The 24,379-nt window shown below is 40.6% G+C and overlaps 1 protein-coding gene across 13 annotated transcripts in view; it reads right to left on the bottom strand.

Annotated features, from left to right (window-relative positions):
• Positions 1-24,379, bottom strand: part of LOC138761898 (contactin-associated protein-like 5) — a 1,131,905-nt gene that overhangs the window by 429,604 nt on the left and 677,922 nt on the right. For all 13 annotated transcript variants that reach the window (XM_069934835.1, XM_069934832.1, XM_069934834.1 and 10 more), the window contains 4 exons: positions 20,168-20,314; positions 15,211-15,382; positions 12,832-12,938; positions 1,774-1,893 (listed from right to left, as the gene is read on the bottom strand). In XM_069934835.1, coding sequence (XP_069790936.1) covers positions 1,774-1,893; positions 12,832-12,938; positions 15,211-15,382; positions 20,168-20,314 — 546 coding nt within the window. The remainder of the gene's footprint in view (positions 1-1,773; positions 1,894-12,831; positions 12,939-15,210; positions 15,383-20,167; positions 20,315-24,379) is intronic.

Genomic DNA, 24,379 nt, shown 5'->3' with positions numbered 1-24,379 from the left:
ACATATTTATAAAAGCTTTTGCAGTCAGTTTTTATATTTGCCGCAAGCTTACTTTCGTAATTTATTTTTGCTCTCTTGATTAATCCCTTTGTCCTCCTTTGCTGCATCTTGAACTGCTCCCAGTCTTCGGTTGCGGTACTTTTTTTGGCCAATTGATATGCTCTCTCTTTGGACCTAATGCTGTCTCTAATTTCCCTTGTTATCCACCGTTGAGTCACCTTTTTTGGTTTATTTTTATGCCAAACCGATATAAACGATTTTTGCAATTTCTCCATTAGATCTGTGAATGCTTTCCATTGTTTATCCACAGTCAACTCCCCCATAAATACCACCCAATCAATCTTACTCAACTCCCGTCTCATACCATCATAATTCCCTTTATTTAAATTCAGGACCTTAGTCTCGGTTTTAATTTCATCACTCTCCATGTCGAGTGAGAATTCGATCATATTGTGATCGCTCCTACCCAAAGGGCCTCGCACAACAAGATTGCTGATTAGCCCCTTATCATTGCATAATACCTAATCTAAAATAGCCTGCTCCCGAGTTGGTTCCTCGATATATTGGTCTAGATAACCGTCCCGTAAACATTCAAGGAATTCCTTCTCCTCTGTATTTTTACCAATTTGACTAGTCCAATCTATATGCAAATTCAAGTCTCCCATGATGACAGCTGTTCCCTTATTGCACGCTTTTCTAATTTCTCTTTTAATGCCTTCCCTCACCTCTAAACTACTATTTGGAGGCCTATATACCACCCCCACTAACGTTTTCCGCCCCTTGCTATTCCTCAGTTCTACCCATATAGATTCCTCATCTTCTGAGTTAATATCCTTCCTGTCAATCGTGTCGGTCCCTTCTCTCACCATCAATACTACCCCACCCCCTTTTCTTTCTTGCCGATCCCTCCTAAATATCGTATAACCCAGGATGTTAAGTTTCCAGGCTTGACCACCCTGCAGCCATGTTTCTGTAATCCCAATCAAATCATATTTGTTTATCTCAATTTCCACAGCTAATTCATCTACCTTGTTCCGAATGCTTCTTGCGTTAAGATATAAACCTTCAGATTTTCTTTTTTCTCCCTCCTTGCTCTTTCTGATTTTTTACTTTTGCTGCCTAACCTAACTTTTCCTGTTTTATCTTTTCTGTCCTTTGCCCTATCATACAGGTTCCCATCCCCCTGCCAAATTAGTTTAAACCGCACCCGACGGCTGTACCAAACCTAGCTGCCAATATATTGACCCCTTTTGGGTTTAGGTGTAACCCATCCTTCTTGTTGAGGTCATGCATTCCCCAAAAGAGATCCCAATGCTGATTAGTCACCAGATAGTGGTCTTCAAAGTTAAGAATGGCATTTGTGATGGGAGGAATTGATGGGGATGATCTCCCTATGACTCTATCGCAGATCTGATAACCATGTGAACGCAAAAGCATGAAGTTTTTGTGGAAGTATATGAATAGTAGGTTGCAAGGCAAAGAAATTAGTGAAAACTAATCTCATCAGCCCTACAATATGACTAAATTACCACATGAAACACAACAAATGAGGACAGTAGAAGAGTTAATCAATATCTAATTTGGCAAGAATCATATCTTGTTAACAATCACTTCAGTTATTGCTTCCTCTGGCATTTCAGCAATACTTTTCCAAATCATTTTGACGAAATGTAATTTATGGATTTGAGATGGACTTGCATTTACTGCCATTTCTGCTTTGTGGTCAAGACATCATTAAATAATTTAGAATATTAAAAAAAAAGACAATCTCACCTGTCATGTTACAGTAGACAAGGAATGGAGCCTGTGGGCCACTACCATCAGCATCAATGGAGAAGAAACCAGATGTGTTTCCTGTATGTTTGTAGGACTCACAGGATTGCTTATACCTGGCTGTAGGATAAGAAGGAAAAGAGGTCCAGAATCAGAGCAAAATATCACTTTATAGCAGGGGTTAAAAAAAGATCTCAAGCACGCTTTTGTCAAGAGTACTAATGACAGTAACCACAGAGAGTGCATCCGATAAAACAAGTAGCAAGGTGTTCAATGGACAAATCACGGGGAAATAAGGCCACCAAATTTTGAGATCACTGCAAAATGAAGCCCACAAGTGTTAAATTCAGAAGCAACACTATTCTTGCTTACTCAGGTGGTTCAGCTGAGCTCATTTACTTTTGTGGGGGTTATATTTTTAGCAACAGCTCACTTTTCATGTGAGCATGTCAGTTTTGGATTATTGATTTGCCTATAAACATGATGCAGGATAGGGGATCTAAAAAAAGGGCTGCATTTCAAATAAGCATCCACAAGGCTGTTCTCGTGCAAGGTTTTCTTTCGTAGTGGGGAAAGAAACCTTTTTTTGTCATTGTGTGCAAGTTAAAATACAAGCTTCTATCAATGTTAACAGTAACCTGGTATTCAATGCAAGTTGCCATGTAAGAGAAGCTAGCAAGGTATCGGAGAGAAATGATGTGTTTTTTTTTAAGGGGGGTGTACAATTAGGATCAGGCATTTAAAAAAAACGAGACTCCTGCCTCTGAAGATTGAAACAGAAATGCTGGAAACACAGTTTATTTCCTGCTGCTGTTGAACTCTTAAATGAACCTCCCATTGTTGAAAAAAAAATGATGCCCTGGCACTTGCTATGGTTCTCATTATTGTGTTCCCAGACACAGACCAAACCACTGAACTAAGACAGATGGGAGGACTGTGGCTGAGGCCAGGACCATATTTCACTTAGATAGGGAGGGTTTGGGGGGCGGGGGGGGGGATGTGGGGGGGAATACAGGCTGAGTGCAGGAAAATGGGACTTGTTTGGTCTGCTTGGATAAGTTGGACCGAAGGTCCTCTTTCTGTGGTGTAAAACTCTATGACTGGATGCTGCAGAGAGTGTACCAGGACTTTGAAGGATGTTGCCTAAATTAGAGATCACACTATGAACATTGGTTGAGTGAACTACCGGTAGGTCTTTTCTACGTGGAGCAACAACGGAGGATGAAAGCTAACCTGATAGAGGTGTACAAGATGATGAGAGGCATTGATCGCGCAGATGGCCAGAGGCTCCTCCCACCCCTCCCAGGCTGAAATGGCGAATGCGGGAGACATCGTTTTAAGGTGCTTGGGAGTAAGTACAGAGGGAATTAAAGAGGTAAATTCTTCACGCAGAGTAGTGGGTGCATGGATTGCACTGCTGACAATGGTTGGAGGCAGGTACAATATAATCTTTTGAGAGACTATTAAATAGGCACATGAAAGAGAAAAATGGAAGGTTGTGCAATAAGAAATTCTAGGAAGTTGGTAGAGTAGGTTATTATCTCAACATAACACTACTGTGGAAAAGATTTCTAGGTTCTATGTTATAACTCAGTGCATTGTTTTATTTATACTTGTACCCTTCTCTTCAGTCTGAATAAACGGTTGTTGTGTTTGGAAGAGTATCAGGTTCGGTGGGTTCACACAGAGATGCGTCTGGATACAAGTGTTATAATCACAGGTAACTCTAATGAACACACAGGAGACAAACAGCAGAGAACATCAAATGATACTCAATTACTATATTATTAAACAACTAAGATAAAGTGTGCACTACTCTTAAACTGAGCCACAGTACTGCAATAAATCAGTGCTTGCAGAATGCCCCACCCCCATTGATACGGGAAGTGGGAGTGTGTGTGAAAGAGCCTGTCTGTAGAGTGGGTACATGTGTGTGAGCATGTAGGGTATAGGTCACATCGGAGCTATGGGAGACAGAAGTGGGTCACAGTCAGGAGAGGGAAGGGGAAGAGTCTGGTACTAGAGAGTACCCCTGGTGCCTGTGCCCCTTGACAATAAATACCTCTGTTTGAGTACTGTTGACCGGGGTGGGGGGGGGGGAACAGCCTACCTGGAAGAAGCAACAGTGGCCTAAGCCTCTGGCACAGCGTCTGGCCCTGTGGCTAAGAAGAATAGGGAAAGGAAGGGGAAGGCAGAAGTGATAAGGGATTCTATAGTTAGTGGATCAGACAGATATAGGAAAGAAACTCAGGTGTTAGTTTGCCTCCCAGGTGCCTGAGACTGGATGTTTCAGATAACGTCCAAGATATCCTGCAGTGGGAGAGAGGGCAGCCATTGGTCGTGGTATATATTGGTATTGATGACATAGGAAGGAAAAGGTCCAGAGAAAAGACTACAGGGAGTTAGGAAGGAAGATGAGAAGCAGAACTGCAATGTAGTAATTTTGGGATTACTGTCTGTACCAAATGACAGTGAGTATAGGCAGAGAAGAAGGTGGAGAATAAATGGGTGGCTGAGGGATTGGAGCAGGAACCAAGGATTCAGATTTCTGGACCATTGGGACCCCTTTTGGGACAGGTGTGACCTGTACAAAAAGAATGGATTGCACTTGAACCCCAGAGGTACCAATATCCTGGCAGGGAGAGGCTATTGGAGAGTGTTTAAATGGAATAGTTGGGGGTGGGAGCTGAACAGAAGAGATTGGGTGCTACAAACCCACCAACCTCAGTTAGTCCTAACACAGGAACAGCAATGGAAGATTTGCCACAGTGTTAAATTCAAAATAATAGTTTTTATGAAACCATTAATCACATTACAGTTCTCACTTAACTCCAAACTTACTCAACTCTAAGCTTAAACCCCACTATGTACAAATGTAGTTATATATATATATATATATATATATATATATATATATATATGTGTGTATGTGTATTAAAGTCCAAACTATTTCAATTTAAACTGGAGTCTGAAAAGTTATTTTTAAGGCCCAGTATTTTAAAGTCTTGTAGAGCTCGTCGAAAGAATCAAAGACTTGTTGATCCAAACCAAGGCTTTTATTAGCAAAATGCAGGAGCTCTTCACGGGTGGCCGACCAGTCCGGAATGATCCGACCTGGCTAGGGACACAACCCTTTAAGGCCCAGACAGTAGGCGTGGCTTAGCTCTCAGCCAATCGCTGTCAGCACAGTCTAGATACTGTAATTATATACACTATATACATTGATGATAGGTCTGTACTATCACAAGTCTGGTTGAACTTGAAAGTCTATTAAATTTTAGTTCAGAAGTCATCACTAAACATCAATTTCTTTTAAATTGTTACTTAAAGCAGTAATGAAGTGTTTGTTAATACTGATACAGTATTGACTGTTCAAACTCGTAAATCTTGTTGAGCTATTTTCCCAGGGTTAGATTTCTTCTTAAAATCTCACACTGGTGATCTTAGTCTCCCTCTTAACATCTTAAGAGTTTTGGAGTTTCTTTCCTTTATGAGGCAGCACTCCATCTTCAAAAGAGCAGTCAAGAAGTGGTCTCCTTTCTGAAATCCACTTATTTTTATAGTCCCTTTTGTTAGGAGTCACACAACAGCACCTTTTCTGGTTACTATAACTTAGCCCACAGAGACTCTCCTCCTATTCCAACTTCTGTGATATAGTACAGACCAGTTTCTCCCTCTCTTTCTAGAGATTACTGTTTTACTCCTGTGTGGGCCACAGGGTCTTCTCAACTCATTTTTACCCTGCCTTTCACAAAGTACAAGTTTTATTAAGTTTCCTGTACTCCATGTGCACTGCCTGCAACAAATAGTCCTCCAGCCTTCTTTCTCCTGCATCTCTTCCCATGTGATCTGGCATCACACAGCTTCAGTCTGTTTTGCAAAACCTCTCCTGTTTCAACATTTAATTTTGCAAAGTCTGGCACCCATCACTCAAATGGATCTGGGGTTTGCAGCATTATCAGCACAAGGCTGAATGTATCCACTATTGTTCCCTTGAAATACACTTTGTCCTGAGATCAATTGTGATCCATTTTAGTTCCATTACTGGCTTGTCTGCTATACTCAGTGTTTCCAAATGAACATCTTCATAAGATCGAGAAAGGTACAGAAGTAGGCCATTCAGCCCATTGAATCTCTCTTGTTCTTATTCTCTCTTAAGCCCTTTTCACACTTGAAAGTGATCCCAGGAATTTACTGCCAATTGGCCTTTAAAGTGTCTCATGTGAAAGCAAAATCAGCTCAACGCCGGCGTCAGATGATGTCAAGCCTAAGTACAATCCCCGGTGTCTGCAGATGCTGGTGTTGCATTCAGGCAAGTGTGAAACAGTTAATTGCATTGTGGGATTGAAATTACCCAAGTTTTTGTGTGAGTGCATGAGTGTGAAGGAAGATTAAAATGAAGGTATAAACTTTGTCATGGGAAAGTTGCAGTGGGAAAGAGAGAGAGAAAGGAAATAAATAGCAATAGCGGACAATTTTTAAACAGCTTGGGAAAATTGGTAATGCTATAGCGAACAATTTATGATGACCATGGGGGAAAAAAAAAATCAATGGCAGACCTGACTTCCCAGAATGTTGTGCGGCAGAGAAGCCCCTCTGTCAATGATCTATGCATCCAGCTGTGCATATAGCCCTTTCTCGGCCACATGGAAGTCTGGGAGGGCAGGTACGCCATCGCTTCCCCACCCCCCCCCCCCCGTATCTATAAATTGTACGTGATAGTGCGACTAACTTTCCTATGCTACACAAATTGTGCACTAAGGCACTACAAAATTCCCATGCTGTATAAATGGTGTCCTAAAGCGCTATCAACTATCAACGGTTTAAAAATTGTCCGATATTGCTATTTATTGCTAGCACTTTCCCACGGTCCCTTATAAAGGTTTATATAGGTTGGCACAACAACAGGGGCTGAAGAGCTCATATTATGCTGTACATAAAGTTTAATTATGTTATAATTAGATATGATTAATTTTGTTCAAATACAAGATTAGGATTTAGGGCAGGTCCACCATTGCTCGATGTGTCGTGACATCACCAGTAGAAGGTAGAACAGTCCTAACCCTGGGGATGGCTCCTGACAAGTGTGAAAGCGTTCAGTGTTCCAGTTAGGAGTGGTCAAGTGTGAAAAGCCAAAAACCCCCATTCCTATCCCAGGACACTGAATGGCCAATTCAGTGGGATGCAAGTGTGAAAGGGGCTTTAGCGTCATAGGCATTGATCATATGGAAAGTACATAGTGGTGTGTGTACCCCTGTAACCAAGCCCACTATATAACCAAAGACTTACAATTGTATGTTAACTTCAAATATTATCAACACTTCCATTTCATTGGGGAAGAGACAGTTGGCTCACAAAATAGAGAAGGCTTGGAAACAGTGTGCGAGGGAGTATAGGCAGGTCACAGAGAAGGAATGAACTCCCATAGACTGTTTGAGATGTGTATTTTAACACAAAAAAGTGTATTGTGAACGAAGCGGATGAGCTTAGAGAATGGATTGGTACTTGGAGCTATGATGTGGTGGTCATTACAGAGTCTTGGCTGGTTCAGGAACAGGAATAGTTAATTCAAGTGCCAGGTTTTGGATATTTCAGGAAGGATGGGGTGGGAGGAAAAAGAGAGGGGCAGGGGTGGCACTGTTGATCAGAGATAGTGTCACGGCTGCAGAAAAGTTGGACGTCATGGAGGGGTTTTCTACGGAGTCTCTGTGGGTGGGGGTTAGGAACAGGAAGGGGTAAATAATTGTACTGTGTGTTTTTTTTTAATATATATGGGCCACCCAATAGGAACAGGGACATCAAGGAGTAGATAGGGAAACAGGTCTTAGAAAAGTGTATTAATAGAGTTGTCGTGATGGGAGAATTTAATTTCCCAAATGTCGATTGGCATCTCCCTAGAGCAAGGAGTTTAGATGGGGTGGAATTTGTTAGGTATGTTCAGAAAGGTTTCTTGACATATGTAGATAAGCCTACAAGAGGAGAACTGTACTCAATTTGGTATTGAAAATTAACCTGGTCAGGTGTCAGATATCTCAATGGGAGAGTGATCATAATTTTATCTCCTTTACAATAGCATTGGAACAGACGTTAGAAAAATGTTTAATTGGGGTAGGGGAATTTTGAGGCAACCAGGCAAGAAATTGGAAGCTTAAATTGGGAACAGAGGTTTTCAGGGAAAAGTACAGGAAAAATGTGGCGAACATTCAGGGGATATTTGTGTGGAGTTCTGTATAGGTACATTCCAATAAGACAGAAGTTATGGTAGGGTACAGGAACCATGGTGTACAAAGGCTGTAATAAACCTAGTCAAGAAGAAAAGCTTTCAAAACGTTCCAAGAGCTGGGTAATGTTAGTGATCTAGAAGATCATAAGGCTAACAGGAAGGAGCTTAAAAAGGAAATTAGGAGAGCCAGAAGGGGCCACAAGAAGGCCTTGGTGGCAGGATTAAGGAAAACTCCAAGGCATTCTACAAGTATGTGAAGAGGATAAGACGTGAAAGTATAGGACCCATCAAGTGTGACAGTGGGGAAGTGTATATGGAAATGGAGGAAATAGAGGTACTTAAATACTTCATTTTTCACTATGGAAAAAGATCTACTGCTGGAAAGGGGGATCACCAGCACTTCCATTGGATTTACGCTTTGGAGGCATAGTTACTCTGTTTTTTTGCAGGTTTCAGGGCTTCCCTGATAGATTTCGTACAGTACAAATATTTTACAGGTGTATTAGAATTTCCACCACATAAAATTAGGAGGTGGAATCAGCTGCAAAAAAAAAAAAGCATCTGTTCATTTCTAGCTTCTTTTAACCCAGTAAAGAGTCATCAAAATTTTGGTTCATTAGTCACTTGTAAACCAGATGAAATAAGAGTTTACAGTACTGTACAGGTGTGATGTTCGAGCCCATATTTTTGAATTTCGAATCTGTTTCTGCTTGCGATATACTACTCTCTCGCAATGCTCTGGCAGCTTCACGTGAGAGTATCATGCAGTATACTCTCTCAATGCCAATTCAACCACGCTTGAACTGGAAGTTAATGGGATTCTACTTCTGGCCGGCTTGTTGGTTCTTAAGTACGAGTTGTTCATAAATCAGATGTTTTTAACCCAAGGATTGCCTTTATAGGACCCTGGTCAGACCCCACAAGACCCCACTTCTGGTTGCCTTACTACCGGAAGGATGAGGAAGCCATAGAAAGGGTGCAGAGGAGATTTAGAAGGATGTTGCTTGGATCAGGGAGCATTCCTTATGAAAACAGGTTGAGTGAACTCAGCCATTTCTCCTTGGACTTAGTGAATGAGAGGTGACCTGATAGAGGTGTACAAGATGATGAGAGGCATTGATGATATGGATAGTCAGAAGCTTTTTCCAGGTCTGAAATTGTTGCCACAACAGGACATAGGTTTAAGGTGCTGAGAAGTAGATACAGAGAAGAGGTCAGATGTAGGATATATATTTTTTTAAAATAAACAGAGTGGTGGGTGCGTGGAATGGGCTTCCAGCAAGTGTAGTGGAGGTGGACATGATAGGGTCTTTTAAGAGACATTTGGATAGGTACATAGAGCTTAGGAAAATAGAGGGCCATGGATAAGATTAATAATTTCTAAGTTAGAGACATGTTTGTCACAACTTCATGGGCTGAAGGGCCTCTATTGTGCTGTAGGTTTTCTATGTTATACCACTGCTACACCACCACGAAGAACCCATATAGAGCTATACGATGGCTGCACTTCGACAAGTCTGATCACCTGACTGCACTTCTACTCCCACCTTACAAGCAGAGACTAGAGACCACAGCTCCAGTGATGAAGACAGTGAAGGCGTGGTTGAGGAAGGAGGAGGAGCATCTGCAGGACTGATTTGAATCTGTGGATTGGAAGATATTCAAGAACTCATCCATAGACTTGAATAAATATGCAACAGGTGTCACCAACTTCAAGATCTGCGTGGATGAGTGTGTGCCCATGCACACATACCAGGTGTTCTCCAACCAGAAGCACTGAATGAATCAAAGAATCTGCAAGCTGCTGAGGGCGAGAACAGGGGTGTTTAAGGCCAAGGATCAGGATCTTTACAAGAAGTCCAGGTACAATCTGCAGAAGGCCATCTCTGAAGCAAAGTGGGAATTGTGGAGGAAGCTAGAAACTAGATAGATACATGCCAGCTATGGCAGGGAATGCTGGCCATTACAGCCTACAATGTGATGGTGAACACTATAGACGGCTGTGATGCTTCATTACTTGAAGAGCTGAATACGTTCTATGTCTGCTTTGAGAAGAAGAACCAAACAATGCCTACTAGAATCCCTGAAAAGGCTGAGGATCCTGTGATATCTGTCTCTGAGGGCAATGTCTGAACATCATTCAAAAGGGTGAAACCTCGCAAGGCATAAAGCCCTGACAGTGTACCTGGCAGGGTACTGAAAATCTGTGCCAACTAACTAGCTGAAGTGTTCATGGACATTTTCAACTTGAGGTTCCCACCTGCTTCAAAACCCCATCAAATCATCCTGGTACCTATGAAAAGTAGCGTGAGCTGTCTCAATGGCCATCTCCCAGTAGCACTAACTTCTACTGTGATGAAATGCTTTGAGAGGCTGGTCATGAGCAGAATTAACATATAGCTAAGCAAAGATCTGGACCCACTACAATTCACCTATCGTCACAATTGCTCCACAGCAGATGCAATGTCACTGGCTCTCCACTCAGCTTTGAATCAGTTCTGGTTAAGAAGCTACAAACTCTAGACCTCTAAACTCCCCCCACCCCACCCCCCCCCCCCCCCCAACAACTAGATCCTTGACTTTTTTTTTTTAATGGGAAGATCAGTCAGTACAAATTCGAAGCAACATCTCCTCCGCACTGATAATCCACACACGCACACCCCAAGGGTGCATGCTTAGCATACTGCTCTACTCGTTATACACCTATGACTGTGCGGCCAGGCACAATTCCAATGCTACCTACAGTTTGTCGATGACACCACTGCTCTTGACAAAAAAAATCACAAATGTCAATGAGGAAGCATACAGGAGGGAGAGAGATCAGCTTGTTGAGTGGCATCAACAACATTGTGCTCAATGTCAGCAAAATCAACGAGATGATTGCGGAGTTCAGGAGGAAGTCAGGAGTACACAACCCAGTCTTCATCGAGAGTTCACTAGTGGAGAGGGTCCTGGGTGTGAGCATCTCAGTGGTTCTGACCTGGAGCCTCCAAGTTGATGCAATAACAAAGAAGGCTCGCCAGAGGCTATACTTTGTGAAGTGTCTGAAGAGATTTGGTATGTCACGGAACACTATTGTAAACTTCTACAACTATACCATGGAGAGCATTCTGGCTGGTAGCGTCACTGCCTGGTATGGAGGTGCCAACTCTCAGGACAAGAATAAACTCCAGAGGGTTGTTAACTCAACCTGCGACATCATAGGCACCAGACTTCACTCCATCAAGAACATCTACATGAGGTGGTCTAAAAAAAAGCAGCCTCTATCCTCAAAGAACACCACCCCCCCCCCCCACCCCATGCCCTCTTCACTCTGCTACCATCAGGGAAAAGGTACACGAGACTAAAGGCAAGCACTCAAGCACAGGGACAGCTTCTTTCCCACTGCCATCAGATTCCTGACTAATCAATGAACCCAAGATATTGCCTTACTTTTCATGCACTATTATTGTTTATTTTTATCATAACATTGTAAGATATTTATAATATGTATGTTTTCACTGTGATGCTGCCCAAAGCACCGAATTTGTTCATGACAATAAATTCTGATTCTGTTTCTAATGTGCTATGATTTGATGTTATATACAGTTCAGATCTGGGTGGCTAGGCAACAATGAACCTAGGTAATTTAAATGTGCTAGTGGTAAGGTGTGCACTCATGGGTGGTTGGAGTCCAACCTTAATTGAGAGGTGATGGGACTTCCGAATAAATTTTGGAGATGGAGAACACGTGACCACCCATAATATTCCAGACAGGCAGGAAGACCACTTGTTTCTCCACAATCCACATTTAACAGTCAAAACCTGAAATGTTGGCTGACCATTTCTACCTATCGATGCTGTCTGACCTGCTGAGTTCCTTCCACAATTATTTGTTTGTTTAATGGAACTAAGTTTTGAGAGCAAAGCTCATATACAGCCTTTAATGCATTACATATTAAGTGCATATGACTGAGGATGTATTTCTATCATTACAGGTGTCTAGACTTGCTGGAATAAACAAAGTATTACGAGCAACCAATTAGATCAAATTAATTATCACAGCAGATGGTCTGTAATCATCATGTTCATCTAAGGAATAACTCAAAGGTATGTCTGTGCAGTTACCCAAGAGGTCACCTAACCCAACATTTAGTTCATTCTTTCATGAGGCAAGATCATTTCTAGGACAATTGCTCCTGTTGTTTTAATCTAATGTTTTAGCAGGTAACTTTAAGAGCAGTTCAAGATTCTGGAATAACTGGAAGACCTGCTCGCCAACTAAAACCAGCCCCATGACTCCTCCTGTCTCATCATTAGTGCACCATGACCAGGTAACACATGGTCCACAGCAGCCATTCTCAATGCAGCCATGAGACTCCCCTGGGAGCTAGAGTACATTTAAATGGGGGGAGGGGGCATGAAATAATAAAATTTATTTTAATTTAGTTGGTATGAGAGAAGTACAGAAGAAACTATCTAAAGGGCAGAGTCCAAAGGGGGGAATTACCCAAAAAAGTTTTAGTATGGCTGGTCTACAAGAGGCAAATTTTTCCACAGAATAGTATATGTAGAGTGGTTAGTTATGAGTGTTGCCTTTAAGGGTTGTATAGTCTTTGTTGTCCATTCAGGACGTGTACATATTACTGGCAATTGATGCACTTACCTAACCACAACCTTGAATTTAATGGCCATTGGAGAGGACAGATAAAAGCCAACCTCAACTGTGGCCATGGAGTTAATGTAAAACTTGTTCAACTTATGAAAACCCCCAGTGCCCCAACTCCAACCATTCTGTCAGCAGTACACAATGCCCAATCAGCCACATTCAATCCAGTTCATTCAGTATTACTCACAGTTATGGCAGGTGGCTCCTGTGTAGCCAGTCCCTGTACAGTCACAATAAAAGCTATTCCAGGATTGAGAACATTCTCCTCCATGTTCACAGTAATTTGGTAAACACCTATTTCACAATAAAAGGACACAACATTATTTTTAAAAGAAGTCTTGCATGATGTATCATCATCCCCTCAAAACAGATCAGTAAATTCCAAGTCCTGGAATTCAACACCCCACTGTGTAATGGGATCGTAGATTTTCTCCATTTCAGACCCAAATCTGTGATGTTTGGTAAAAACATCGCCTCCACAATCTGTATGTGTACCAGAGCACCACAGAGCTGTGTTCTTGGCCCCCTGCTCTACTCACTTTACAACTATGACTGTGCGGCACAGTATGTCAATGGCACCATCTACAAACAGGCTGATGATACTACAGTAGTGAGTTGTACAAAAAGGGATGAGGAGTCAGGATACAGGAGAGAGATTGAAAAGTTGGCTGGACAGTGCACCAAAAACCTTACTCTCAATGTCATCAAATCCAAGGAGCTGACTGTTGATCTCAGGAAGGGAAAACCAGAGATGTACAATCCAATGATCATTGGGGGAAATAACAGGTGGAGCTGGTGTGCAAATTTAAATTCTTGGGAGTCACTATCTCAGATGATCTTTCTTGGACCCAACACACCAATGGCATTGTGAATAAAGCACGTCAATGACTATGTCCTCAGGAGTATGTGAAGGTTTGATAGGACATCAGAAACCCTGCCCAATTTCTATAGATGTGTGATGGAAAGTCTGCTGACTGGCTGCATCATGGACTGGGATAAGAACACCAATACTCCTGAGTGCAAAGCCCTGCAAAAGATAGTGGACACAGCCCAGGAGATCACAGGCAAAACCCTCCCCACCATTGAGAACATCTTCAGGGAACGCTGCTGTCTGAGAGGAGCAGCAAATATCAAGGATCCACACCATCCAGCACATGCTCTATTCTCCCTGCTGCCATCAGGAATTGCACCACCAGGTTCAGGAGCGACTGCTACCCCTCCACTATCAGACTTCAACAACAAACTCAATTAGGGACTCATTTAAGGACTCTTATTCTTTATTGATTTTTCTCCCTGTATTGCACTCAGTTTGTTTAAATTTCTTAATTTGTTTATATGTGTACATTAAGTACATTTTTTTTTGCACTATCAAGGAGTTGTAATTCTGCTTCTCTCTCAGGAAAAGGAATCTCATGGTTGTATGTGATGGCATGTATGTACTCTGACAATAAATTTGAATCTAAAGTTCACCTGTCCCAAAAGGTACATCACAAAGTAAATTGATTATGATAAATCCATAATTACTCTGATTAGAAATCCTATTCAAGATGACTGTGAACTTCATAGCCTTCTTGCACTATGTTAAGTTTTCAGATTACTTTGAACTGCTCTAAGATTAAAATGACCCAATCAGAACATTGTAGTTTAAACTAAATACCTCAGGATTTATGTCTTTGAACACTACCCCTAATACAATCATGGCTATCACATGAGGCAAGTTTCATACAAAAATTTGGAATATTAACGATTAAACTCCACCCATTTCATCTCAGTTTATGTTCTGTGAAGAGTAGTGAGGATTAACCAGGAATTGACTGCAGATGCTGCAATCTTGGGCAAACTAGGAATGCTGAAGTGGGTCAGGAAGCATCTGTTGTCCACTTTTCAGGTCTCAATAAAGGGTCTTGAGACAGAAGGCTGACTAACCATTTCGACCTACAGCTGCTACCAGTCCCACGGAGTGCGCCAGCATCTCAGCATTTGCTCTACCTTCAGACAAACCCGTTTTCTTCTCTTTTTCTAATCATCACCCCCAAAAAGATTGAAGAAAGCATGGTTCAGCATTCTTGTTTCAAATATTTTGGTGCTCAATACAAAACATTAAGGCTGCAGACATTTGGAATAGTTTCCTGCAAAATGCAGAAGATGACATCAATTTTAAACCTGAGGCACATAGATCTCTGATCCAGAAGCATTACAAATGCCAAACATAATTTCACTGAATGTCAGAAAAGTCTCAGTTCCTACTCTGCTGTAAACTTCTATGATTTTTGACCATGGTGTGGAGGGTGGGGGGGGGGGGGGGAGGAGGGAGGGAGGGGGGGGGGGAAGGGAGGGGGGAGGGAGGAAGGGAGGAATTCAGTCTTAATATAGGCTGTACCCACTTAAGCCAATTTTGTCTGCCGTAAAGTAGAAAATGCACATTGGACTGATAATAAAAAGCTCCTAAAAGTGGTAAATGAGAGGAAATTAGTTCTGCCACTCAAGAATACAGTGACAACTGCTTTGGTGTTTGGATTTTTTCAGACTTTAAATAATATACATATGGAATAGGAAGCAGTGTTACCTGTCCACAATGCCGCAGAGATCTATCTGGAGGTCGCTAAAGTTACCTTGCAGACCCTGCTGCACCAGAATAAGATTTGCAGGCTGGTCGTCTATTGAAAACAGCCTCATGCAACCTTGAAATGGGCCAATGGTATTGGAGCATTCAGCATCAATGATGTATCCAGGGCAGCCTTTGAAAGATAGTTTGTAAAAAAAAAAGTTTCACATGAGAAGGGAAGGTAGATGAGAGACAATAATAGGACAACACATTGAATAAGTGAAGCAATGTTGATTATTGATCAATAAAAATGGAACCCTTCCTTTCTCAAAAGAGATTGAATGAAACATTTCTGTACTTCTGGAATTTGGAAGAATGAAAGATGTAATTGAAACATAAATTCTTCTGAAAGTCCTTATTTTTTTTTTCTCTCTCTCATACCGAAGAGTCCAGAACAAGACGTTCAACAATTGGGATTGAGTTTGCATGAAATTAGACCCATTTGCCTATGTAAATCTTTTTACGCCCATCTTGAAATGTTTGTTCCTGTTTCCTGTTACAGTATCATCCACAGGAAGATGGACTGTCACTTCCTGTCTAAGTCTGTTTATTTTTCACATTATACTGAGTAGAGTTCTTCTGCAAGCAGTGTAACAGGTAAACTTTAACATACATTGTTATTCTACATTATGTAGCTGTATGCAGTCGTAGTGAAACAGAGATCAATTTGTATGAAACAAAGACAATACGAAAACATGTCCTCAGAGATCAAATAACATGGATAAGGAATTGAGGAGGTTGTGATGGTGGGTAAGAGAGTTCTGGTGAAGGTAATTTTAGAACGATAGAGGAAGGACATAGCCAAAGAGGTAACAAAATGGATAAAGTCCAATTGGAGGCAATAGATCACACACAAATGTCAAGTGCTGTATGTCTGCACAAAATAGAGGTAAAGTTTAAAAGGTATAATTCATTGGCATGTAATAATAAATTGAAAATGTAATAAACATGATATACTTCAACTTCTGTAAGGCAAACATGAGCATTGCACTGAGCTCCTAATAACTGAAGATAAAGAAGCCAAGTCCCTTCACGGTTACTGAGTTTCCGTGGATTTCCTTCCAGCACTCCCACAGTTTCTGCAACTGCACAAACACCAGTTCAAACCACCAGCAATCTGAGCTCTAGATCCAAATTCTGATATGATTGGGAAGCCTTCAGCACTCAAGGATCATTCGGAAGCCCTTCTTGCCCTCAACACCCTCTCAAAACCCAGTTCTTCGACCTGGTTCCCAGGAGTACGTTGCATAGTACCAGCCTGAGTAAAAGCAGGGAAAAATGGCACAGAGCAAAATTGAAAGCTCCAAGTCAAAACACAATTCACATTCAGTACAAGGTAGATTGAACCATTAGAAATAAAAATGGTACACTCTAACGATGTGGTTACAAAGAGACCAATGAGGTCCTGTCATTTGGACTGAGTGCTGGTAAATGAAATTGGTAGAGATGAGTGCTCAAAGGGGGCATGAGCATGATAGGTCAATATGTCTATTTCTGTGCTGTATCACTCTGGACTACACGAATAAAGAATGAGATAAAGGCAGTGGAATAAAACTCAGACAATCAATTAAGTAGAAGGTAATGGAGTTGAGAAACAGTAAGGGAGTGGGAATGTGTGGGAGATCTATCTGGACACCCAACTGTGACACTGTAGGGCAGAGATTAGAGTACATCGTAGAAATAGGCTGAAGCCCATGAGTCTGTGACAAATACAATGCTGCGGGAGGACTGATATCAATCCTCGATCTAGGTACTGGGGTGGGATCTGAATCAGGTGCTTTTTCTGAGGAATGAAGAGCTCAGACATTTCTTTAGCCAAATCCTTTAATCGTTACACAGGCCTGTAGGAGGTCCACACCACCACACCCCTCCCCCCACCATAGAGGATCCAGGAGCTCTCCAAACATACAATTGCATCAGTTTGTATACCCTGCCTCAATATGACAACCAATCCAAAAAGCTGTCTTCTCCGATGTGACAACAAGTACCCTATCAGCATTAAGCTGCACATCTTCAAATTACATCATTATGTGAACCAACTACGTAACCAACTTCCTCTTTACTCAGGCTTAGTTCTTGCATGTCATCTGTATGAGGAAACTCAAGGCTGGTAGAAACTGACTAGTTGAGCAGGGGTTCTCCAGTAACAAATGTCAAATAATTATTGCATCACTCAAATTACATTCTTGAATACATTACTTTGTTCAGGCCTAATTCTACTATGCCCAGAACTCTGCTGCTTGCCTAATAAATCAGGAAGATATTGTGTGTATATCAAGAATAACAGTGTGATCATCACATTTAGTCTGGACAAATCAAATGAGCACTCATTGCTTGGAGGACAAATTAATGAATTGTTGAGTTCATGGGTTTCAAGATCAATATAATTCCCTGAAAGTGATGTCACAGGTGGTTAGAGGAGCTTTTGGCATATTGGCCTTCATAAATCAAAGTACTGAATTAATTGGGAAGTTATGGTAAGTTGTATTAGACATTGCTGAGACCAAATTTGGAGTATTGTGTGCAGTTCGGGTCACTAACTACAAAGATAACAAAAAGTTTAAAAGACTGTAAAGAAGATTTACTACGACGTTTCCTGGAGTTTAGGAGCTAAGTTACAGGGAAAGGCTAAACATATAAGGACTTTAGTTTCTGGAGCATAGAAGAATGAGCAGAAATTTGATTGAGGTATTTAAAATTATGAAGGGTATAGACAGAATAAACATAGGTAGGCTTCTTCCACTAATGGTAGGTGAGATACAAACCAGAGGACATGGGTTAAGGGTGAAAGGGGAAAAGTTTAGGGGGAACATAAGGGGGAATTTATTCACACAGAGAGTAGGCGGAGTGTGGAACAAGTTGTCAGCTGAAGTGGTGAATGTGGGCTCAATTTTTTTCATTTGTTATGAACCAACAAAGGAATAGTAATGAAACATTCACCAGAAAATGGTACATTCAATTAATAACGTTCAAATAATATTTCTTACTTATCTCTGAACTTAAATCTAACTTAATTCTCACTATGCACAAATGTAGCTATGTGTGTGTCAAAATCCAAACAATTACAGTTTGAGCTTGTCTGAAAAGTCATTTTTAAACTTCAGCATTAAATGTCTTGTGTTGCTTGAAGATTTTTAAATCACAGTTCAGAAGTAATAAGGAAACACTTTTAAACATTACATCTTCTGATCTCTTTAAACTCACAAATCTTTTGACAAGTGGCCTTTCAGAGAGATATTCTTCATACAAGTGTTTTCACAAGTTTCCCCCATCTTGTTAGGGTTATAGTCAAGAGTGAAATGGTCTTACTTACTTTAAAACCACTTATTTTGAGTATCTCCTATGATAAAGATAATATAATACAGAACAGCATCTCCTCTCTCTCCAGAGACTACTGTTTCACCCCTGTGTCCTTCACAGGATGATCAGTCTCCAGTCTGGTTTCAAAATGTCTCTCTCTGCCTTCAGTTATAGCTTTATCTGAAATCATGTGACATGACATCACCCCTGTTTCAGTTTAATTTCTCCAAAATACAAATCATAAAAGATGACCTTTTGCCTTTCTTCAAATTATCACTTCACAGCCATAAAAAAAAATCTGACCTCATCTCTGTCCAAGAGGTTTAAATGTCTATGACTCGAACATCTGAGCAAATGTCACTCAAGGAAGAACTTGCTTAATTGAACAGCTGCCAGCAAAGTGCTGTCCATAACACATCCATTATCCTAGAATCAATTAAGATCCCCTCCCCCTCCCCCTCCCCCTCCCCCTCCCCCTCCCCCTCCCCCTCCCCCTCCCCCATTTTTAAGAAGAATTTGTACATAGACGGAGAGATATGGAGGGCTATGGACTTCTTGCAGGTCAGTAGGACTATGCATAAAAATAGATCAGCAAAGACTAGAAGAGGAGAAAAGCCTGTTTTTGTGGTATAATGTTCTATGGTTCTTTGTTGAGGAAACAATGGGTGAACAATGCAAATTAAGTCAAGTATTAAGCATTACAAAAGGTTTAATTAATAATCTGCCAGCAAAAGAGACTTTAGAGGGAAGTATTTATTTTATGATAGAATGTTATTGAGATTGAATGTGATTAAATTCACAATGAAATTAAAATTTGTTAGAAAAGTAAAGTTTTCAAATGTTGAGAGATTGAAAGGTGTTCATGCTCAGAGGTACCAGTTTTTCTTGAAGATTAATTTATTGACAGTCAATGTGCAACTGGAATTGTCAATTATACATGGCGGTTATCACCTGAAAAAAAATATTTGAATACCTCAGAAAAGGTGTCTCAACTCAATTATGAAGGACCAATATTGTGTACACATCTGGTCTACCAACACAAAGGTTCATAGAACATAGAACAATATAGCATTATAAAGCTCTTCGGCCCTTGATGTTTTTGCAAACCTATATATTCCTTTCTTAAAAGAACAGTACTAAACACTCCCTACCAAGTAACCCTCTATTTTTCCTTAATCCCATGTGTCTAAGATTCTTTTAAATGCCCCTATTGTTTCAGCCTCCACCACCATCCCTGGCAAGGATTCCAGGCCCTCCACAACGCTCTGTAAAAAAATTACTTGGATGTCTCCCATAAACTTCCCTCCCTTAACTTTTTACATATGTCTTTTTACGTTTGCTGATCCTGCCCTGGGAAACAGGTGCTGGCTGTCCATCCTATCTATGCCTTTCATAATCTTGTAGACCTCTGTCAAGTCTTCCCTCATCCTTCTTTGCTCCAAAAAGTATCAGCTCTAGGATTTCATTTAATAATATGAAGATTACAAAATCATTCTACAAACTGTGTCATTGACCTTTTGGTCAGAAATTCTTTTAGAATTTGACTGGCATGACAAAAATTGATGGTGGCTTAATGTTCACTACAACATGACTCATTTGGAAAATTTAGAGATCGCACCTCCAAAATAGTAGCGGCTTCCTGAATACATCAGTGTCTGCGTAGTCAAAGAGGTGGAGGAAGCTTCGCCATTCAACAAGACACTGACACGATTCTGTCTGGTCGTCAAATGGATAGAGTGCCACTGTCCGTCATTCAGATTGACACCTGTTAGAGCAAAACAGTCTCAGTAAAGAATATTTAGCATGGATTGGCTGTATAATTTTTATCTCCTACCTAAGAGTTCGAGGACAATTTAGCTATATTACTTTTTTAATGCACAATTTAATTGTTGAATGTAAGTAAACCTATTGCTTTGGACACAAGATGATAGGCTGAGTGAAAAATCTCAAATATATAACAGGAACAGGCCCTTTGACCTATGTGTCAGCACTGACTTGGAATTTTGCTAAAGAAATCTTAGCACATTAAAGGTACAAAAATCCAGATGCCAGAAATCAAGACCATCCAAGAATTTGGATTCTCGGGAACTTCTTAAAGTGTGTGCGTGCACAAGTGTCAGAGATACATAGCAGAAACAAGCGACCATGCTTACTACAGGTAATCCATCACAAAGAAATTCACATATGTACTGTTCTTTTACTTTACAATGTTCATTTTTAAACATAATTTCAAGCATTAGACTTTTTTGTTGTGAAATAATTTGTTTATATTTTTGTCAAGTATTGATTTTCTTTTTCTTTAAAACTGCCCATTTTGATAAATGAAGCGGGCTGTATTTGTTAATGAATACACCACCAAAATTTACCAGGTTATCCCTTTTTCATTGTTCTTTAGGGCAGCATGGTGAAAGTGATTGAGAGATTTGAAAGTCTGGTGATGAAGCCTTTCAGCTCCTGTCTGAGTGTGACATGGATACATTCCAGTTTACTTATGGTAGTAACAGGTCGATGGCATATGTCATCACAATGGCTCTATGCAAAACCCTGGAATATCTGGACAGCAAAGATGCTGTCTTTATTAATTACAGTTCAGCATTTAACACCATCATCGCCTCAAAACTGATCAGAAAACTCAAGGCCTGGGAGTTAACACCCCTCTCTGTAATTGGATAATGGATTTCCTCATCTCCAGGCCACAATCAGTGAGGATTGGTAAGAACATCTCTACCACAATCTCCATCAGTACCAGAGTACATAGGGCTGTGTTCTTAGCCCCCTGCTCTTCTCACTTTACACCCATGACTGTGTGGCTCATTGTGACAATAACACCATCTACAAATTTGCCATTGATACCATGGTAGTGGGTTGTATAAAGGAAAGGGATAGGTCAGCACACAGGAGGGAGATTGAAAACTTGGCTGAAAGATGCACCAACAATGACCTTGCACTCAATGGTACCAAAACTAAGGAGCTGATTGTTGACTTCAGGAAAGGAAAATCTGAGGTGGATACGGTGGGCAAATTTAAGTTGCTACAAGTCTTAAGCCACCAGGTTTAGGAACAGCTCCTACCCCTCAACCATCAGACTCCTCAATGACAAACTCAATCAGAGACTCATTTAAGCACTTTACTGATTTTCTTTTTTTACTCTCTCTGTATTGCACCATCAGTTTACTTACATTGGTTATTTGTTTATGGTTCTTTTATTTGTTTACATGTATACGCTGTGTTCAGTTTTTTTCGTACTACCAATGAGAGGTCAATCTGTTGCACCCGCAGGAAAAAATAATCTCAGTATGTGGTGTCATGTATGTATTCTGACAATAAATCTGATGAGCTGTGCATGAGACAAGCATGTTGATGAGATCAAAGTACTGTTACTGCACTCATCTTTGGTAAGAAGGGACCTGGAGTGATGAAAAAAAAGTCAAAGGACTCAGATTTCAGGACCTCTGTACTTTCAGATCCTGAGACAATCGACCCCTCCCGCCCTATCCCAATTATACCAGCTCTTCCTCTTCCACAATCTCAGTCCTGAAGGTTTCAGGTCTGCAACATTGGCTATACTTTTCTTCCCACTGATGCCACTCGACCCACTGAGATCCTCCAGCAGATTGTGACCAGCAATGTTCCTTATTCAATGGACATTCATGATTGAATAAGGCTAAAGTTGATTCAAGAACTGAGGGCTGAACAAACTATTTCTGCTCCAATGTTCTCAAAACCGTGAACATCAATACAAGTCACAACAGAGTGGATGAAGGGATCACATTGCTCCCAGTTAGAATCATTTACAATCTGCACATTTTAAGATGATTGGTTCAAGAGAATTTTGTTAACACAGACATCACTGATAAATGCAGGCAATTTTATAGTCAGATGCTAGTGTTTAGAGTTTAGACCATCAAGATCAGGATTTCAGCAAATCACAAAGGTGTTATCAGTAAAACACGAAAGTCAGCAGACATTGTGACTGAAGTAAAAGCACATGCTGGAGACACTTCGAAGGTCAAACAGTGATATCGCAAAGATAAAGATACATGACCAACATTTGGGCTTGAGTCCTTCATCAAGGTAAGCTCAAGCCCAAAACGTTGGCTATGTATATCTTTGCAACATAAAGTACCCTGTTTGGCCTGCAGAGTTTCTCCAGCATTGTGTTTTTCATGGAAATTTCAACAGATATGTACATTAAAATACCAAAAAAAAACTACAAGTTGATATACAAAGGAGGAATCAGCTCATTATTATTATCAAATTCTGCACTATTATTTACAAATGCAAAATTACACACTGTGCCGATCCTTGAAAGTAGGAAACAGAAAAAAAAGAAAAAAAGAGAAAGACCCCCCCCTTCCCAAAAGGAAAAGGACAAAACATAAAGGGGTAATTCTCCCATACAGAAAAAAACGTGATTCATCCAGGGATAAATATCTTAACGTAGATCTTGCTAGGGATACTGGAGATAGTTGTATTGGAGACCAGAGGGGGGGAATCATCAAACGTTAACCCCCATATACCTTAGGTATGGGTTCTATATTCTTAAAAACATGGTGTAACAATTTCTAAGGTTATGAGTAATTTTCTCCAGGGGAGCACCACTATGCATTCTGACTTCAAGCAGATCAGATTCAGTTGGGAACCAGATTTCCAAGTAATGGCTGTGCATTTCCTGGCCACCGCTAAAGCAAGTTTAACAAATTTCAATTGATATTTCGACATCCTCATTTTAGATCTTATTTAACACCAGATTCATTGCCAAGAAGGTCCAACAAGAAATTTACTTCCTGCAGAAGTTGAGGAAAGTTCAGCTTCCACCCTCCTCCCTCACTAGATTCTATGCATCCTATGCAACTGCATCACTGCCTGCTTCGGGAACTGTACCATCTCAGAATGCAAGTCCCTGCAGCGGATAGTAAAGACTGCTGAGGGGATTATTGGGGCCTCTCTCCCTCCCATGATGGACATTTATGATGGTCATCGTTTGCAGAAAGCTTCAAACAACGAGAAGGACTCCACACACGCGTCCTGCAATCTGTTCTCTCCCCTGCCATCCGGGAAGAGGTACCAAAACATTCGGGCCCTCACAACCAAATTACAAAACAGTTTTCTCCCCCAAGTTGGAAGGCTTTGAACTCCAGGGGCAGAGGGCTAGCATGTGTTACATGATTTTTATAAGTGATATATTATTTATAAAATGTTTCTGAGGTAATTTATCTATGCAAATAACCAGCTCCATGGTCACTGTACACTGCAATTTTTAACTATGAACGACAAATAAACACAACTTGACGACTTGATATCTCCTAATTTCCCCAATTAAAACAATTCTGGCACCTGAGGGTATCGAATTTTGGTAATTTGTTTCAGGAGATTCCCCAAATCTTCCCAGAAGGATCTCCCCTTAGGGTATAACCAAGTTGAATGCATAAAGGTTCCTATATATTGACTGCATCGAAAACAAATTGGATAATTCAGATTTCAATTTATTTAATTTTTGTGGAGTAAGGTACAACTGATATTGCATCAGCCTATACCTTACATTAATTGTTTTGCTCATGCTGTCCTGACAGGTCAGACCAACAAAATGGATCAATTTCTATACCCAAATCTGATTACCATCTCTCTCGACTTATTTTGGGGCTTCCACGTGGAGTAAGAAATACATTTTTGAGACAAGTTTCCTTGTGATCCCTTTCAAACTAAAGTCTCTATTTCAGTACATTGTGGTAAGGTCAGTGCTGTATCTAATTTATCCCTTAAATACAATCTTCACTGAAGATAGAAAAGAATGTATTTAAAACTCCAAATTTATTCCTGATTTGTACAA

This window comes from Narcine bancroftii, chromosome 4, assembly GCF_036971445.1.
Source record: "Narcine bancroftii isolate sNarBan1 chromosome 4, sNarBan1.hap1, whole genome shotgun sequence".
Taxonomy (NCBI): Eukaryota; Metazoa; Chordata; class Chondrichthyes; order Torpediniformes; family Narcinidae; genus Narcine; species Narcine bancroftii.
The sequence above is the reverse complement of the archived record's forward strand: the minus strand, read 5'-3'. Positions and strand labels throughout refer to the sequence as shown.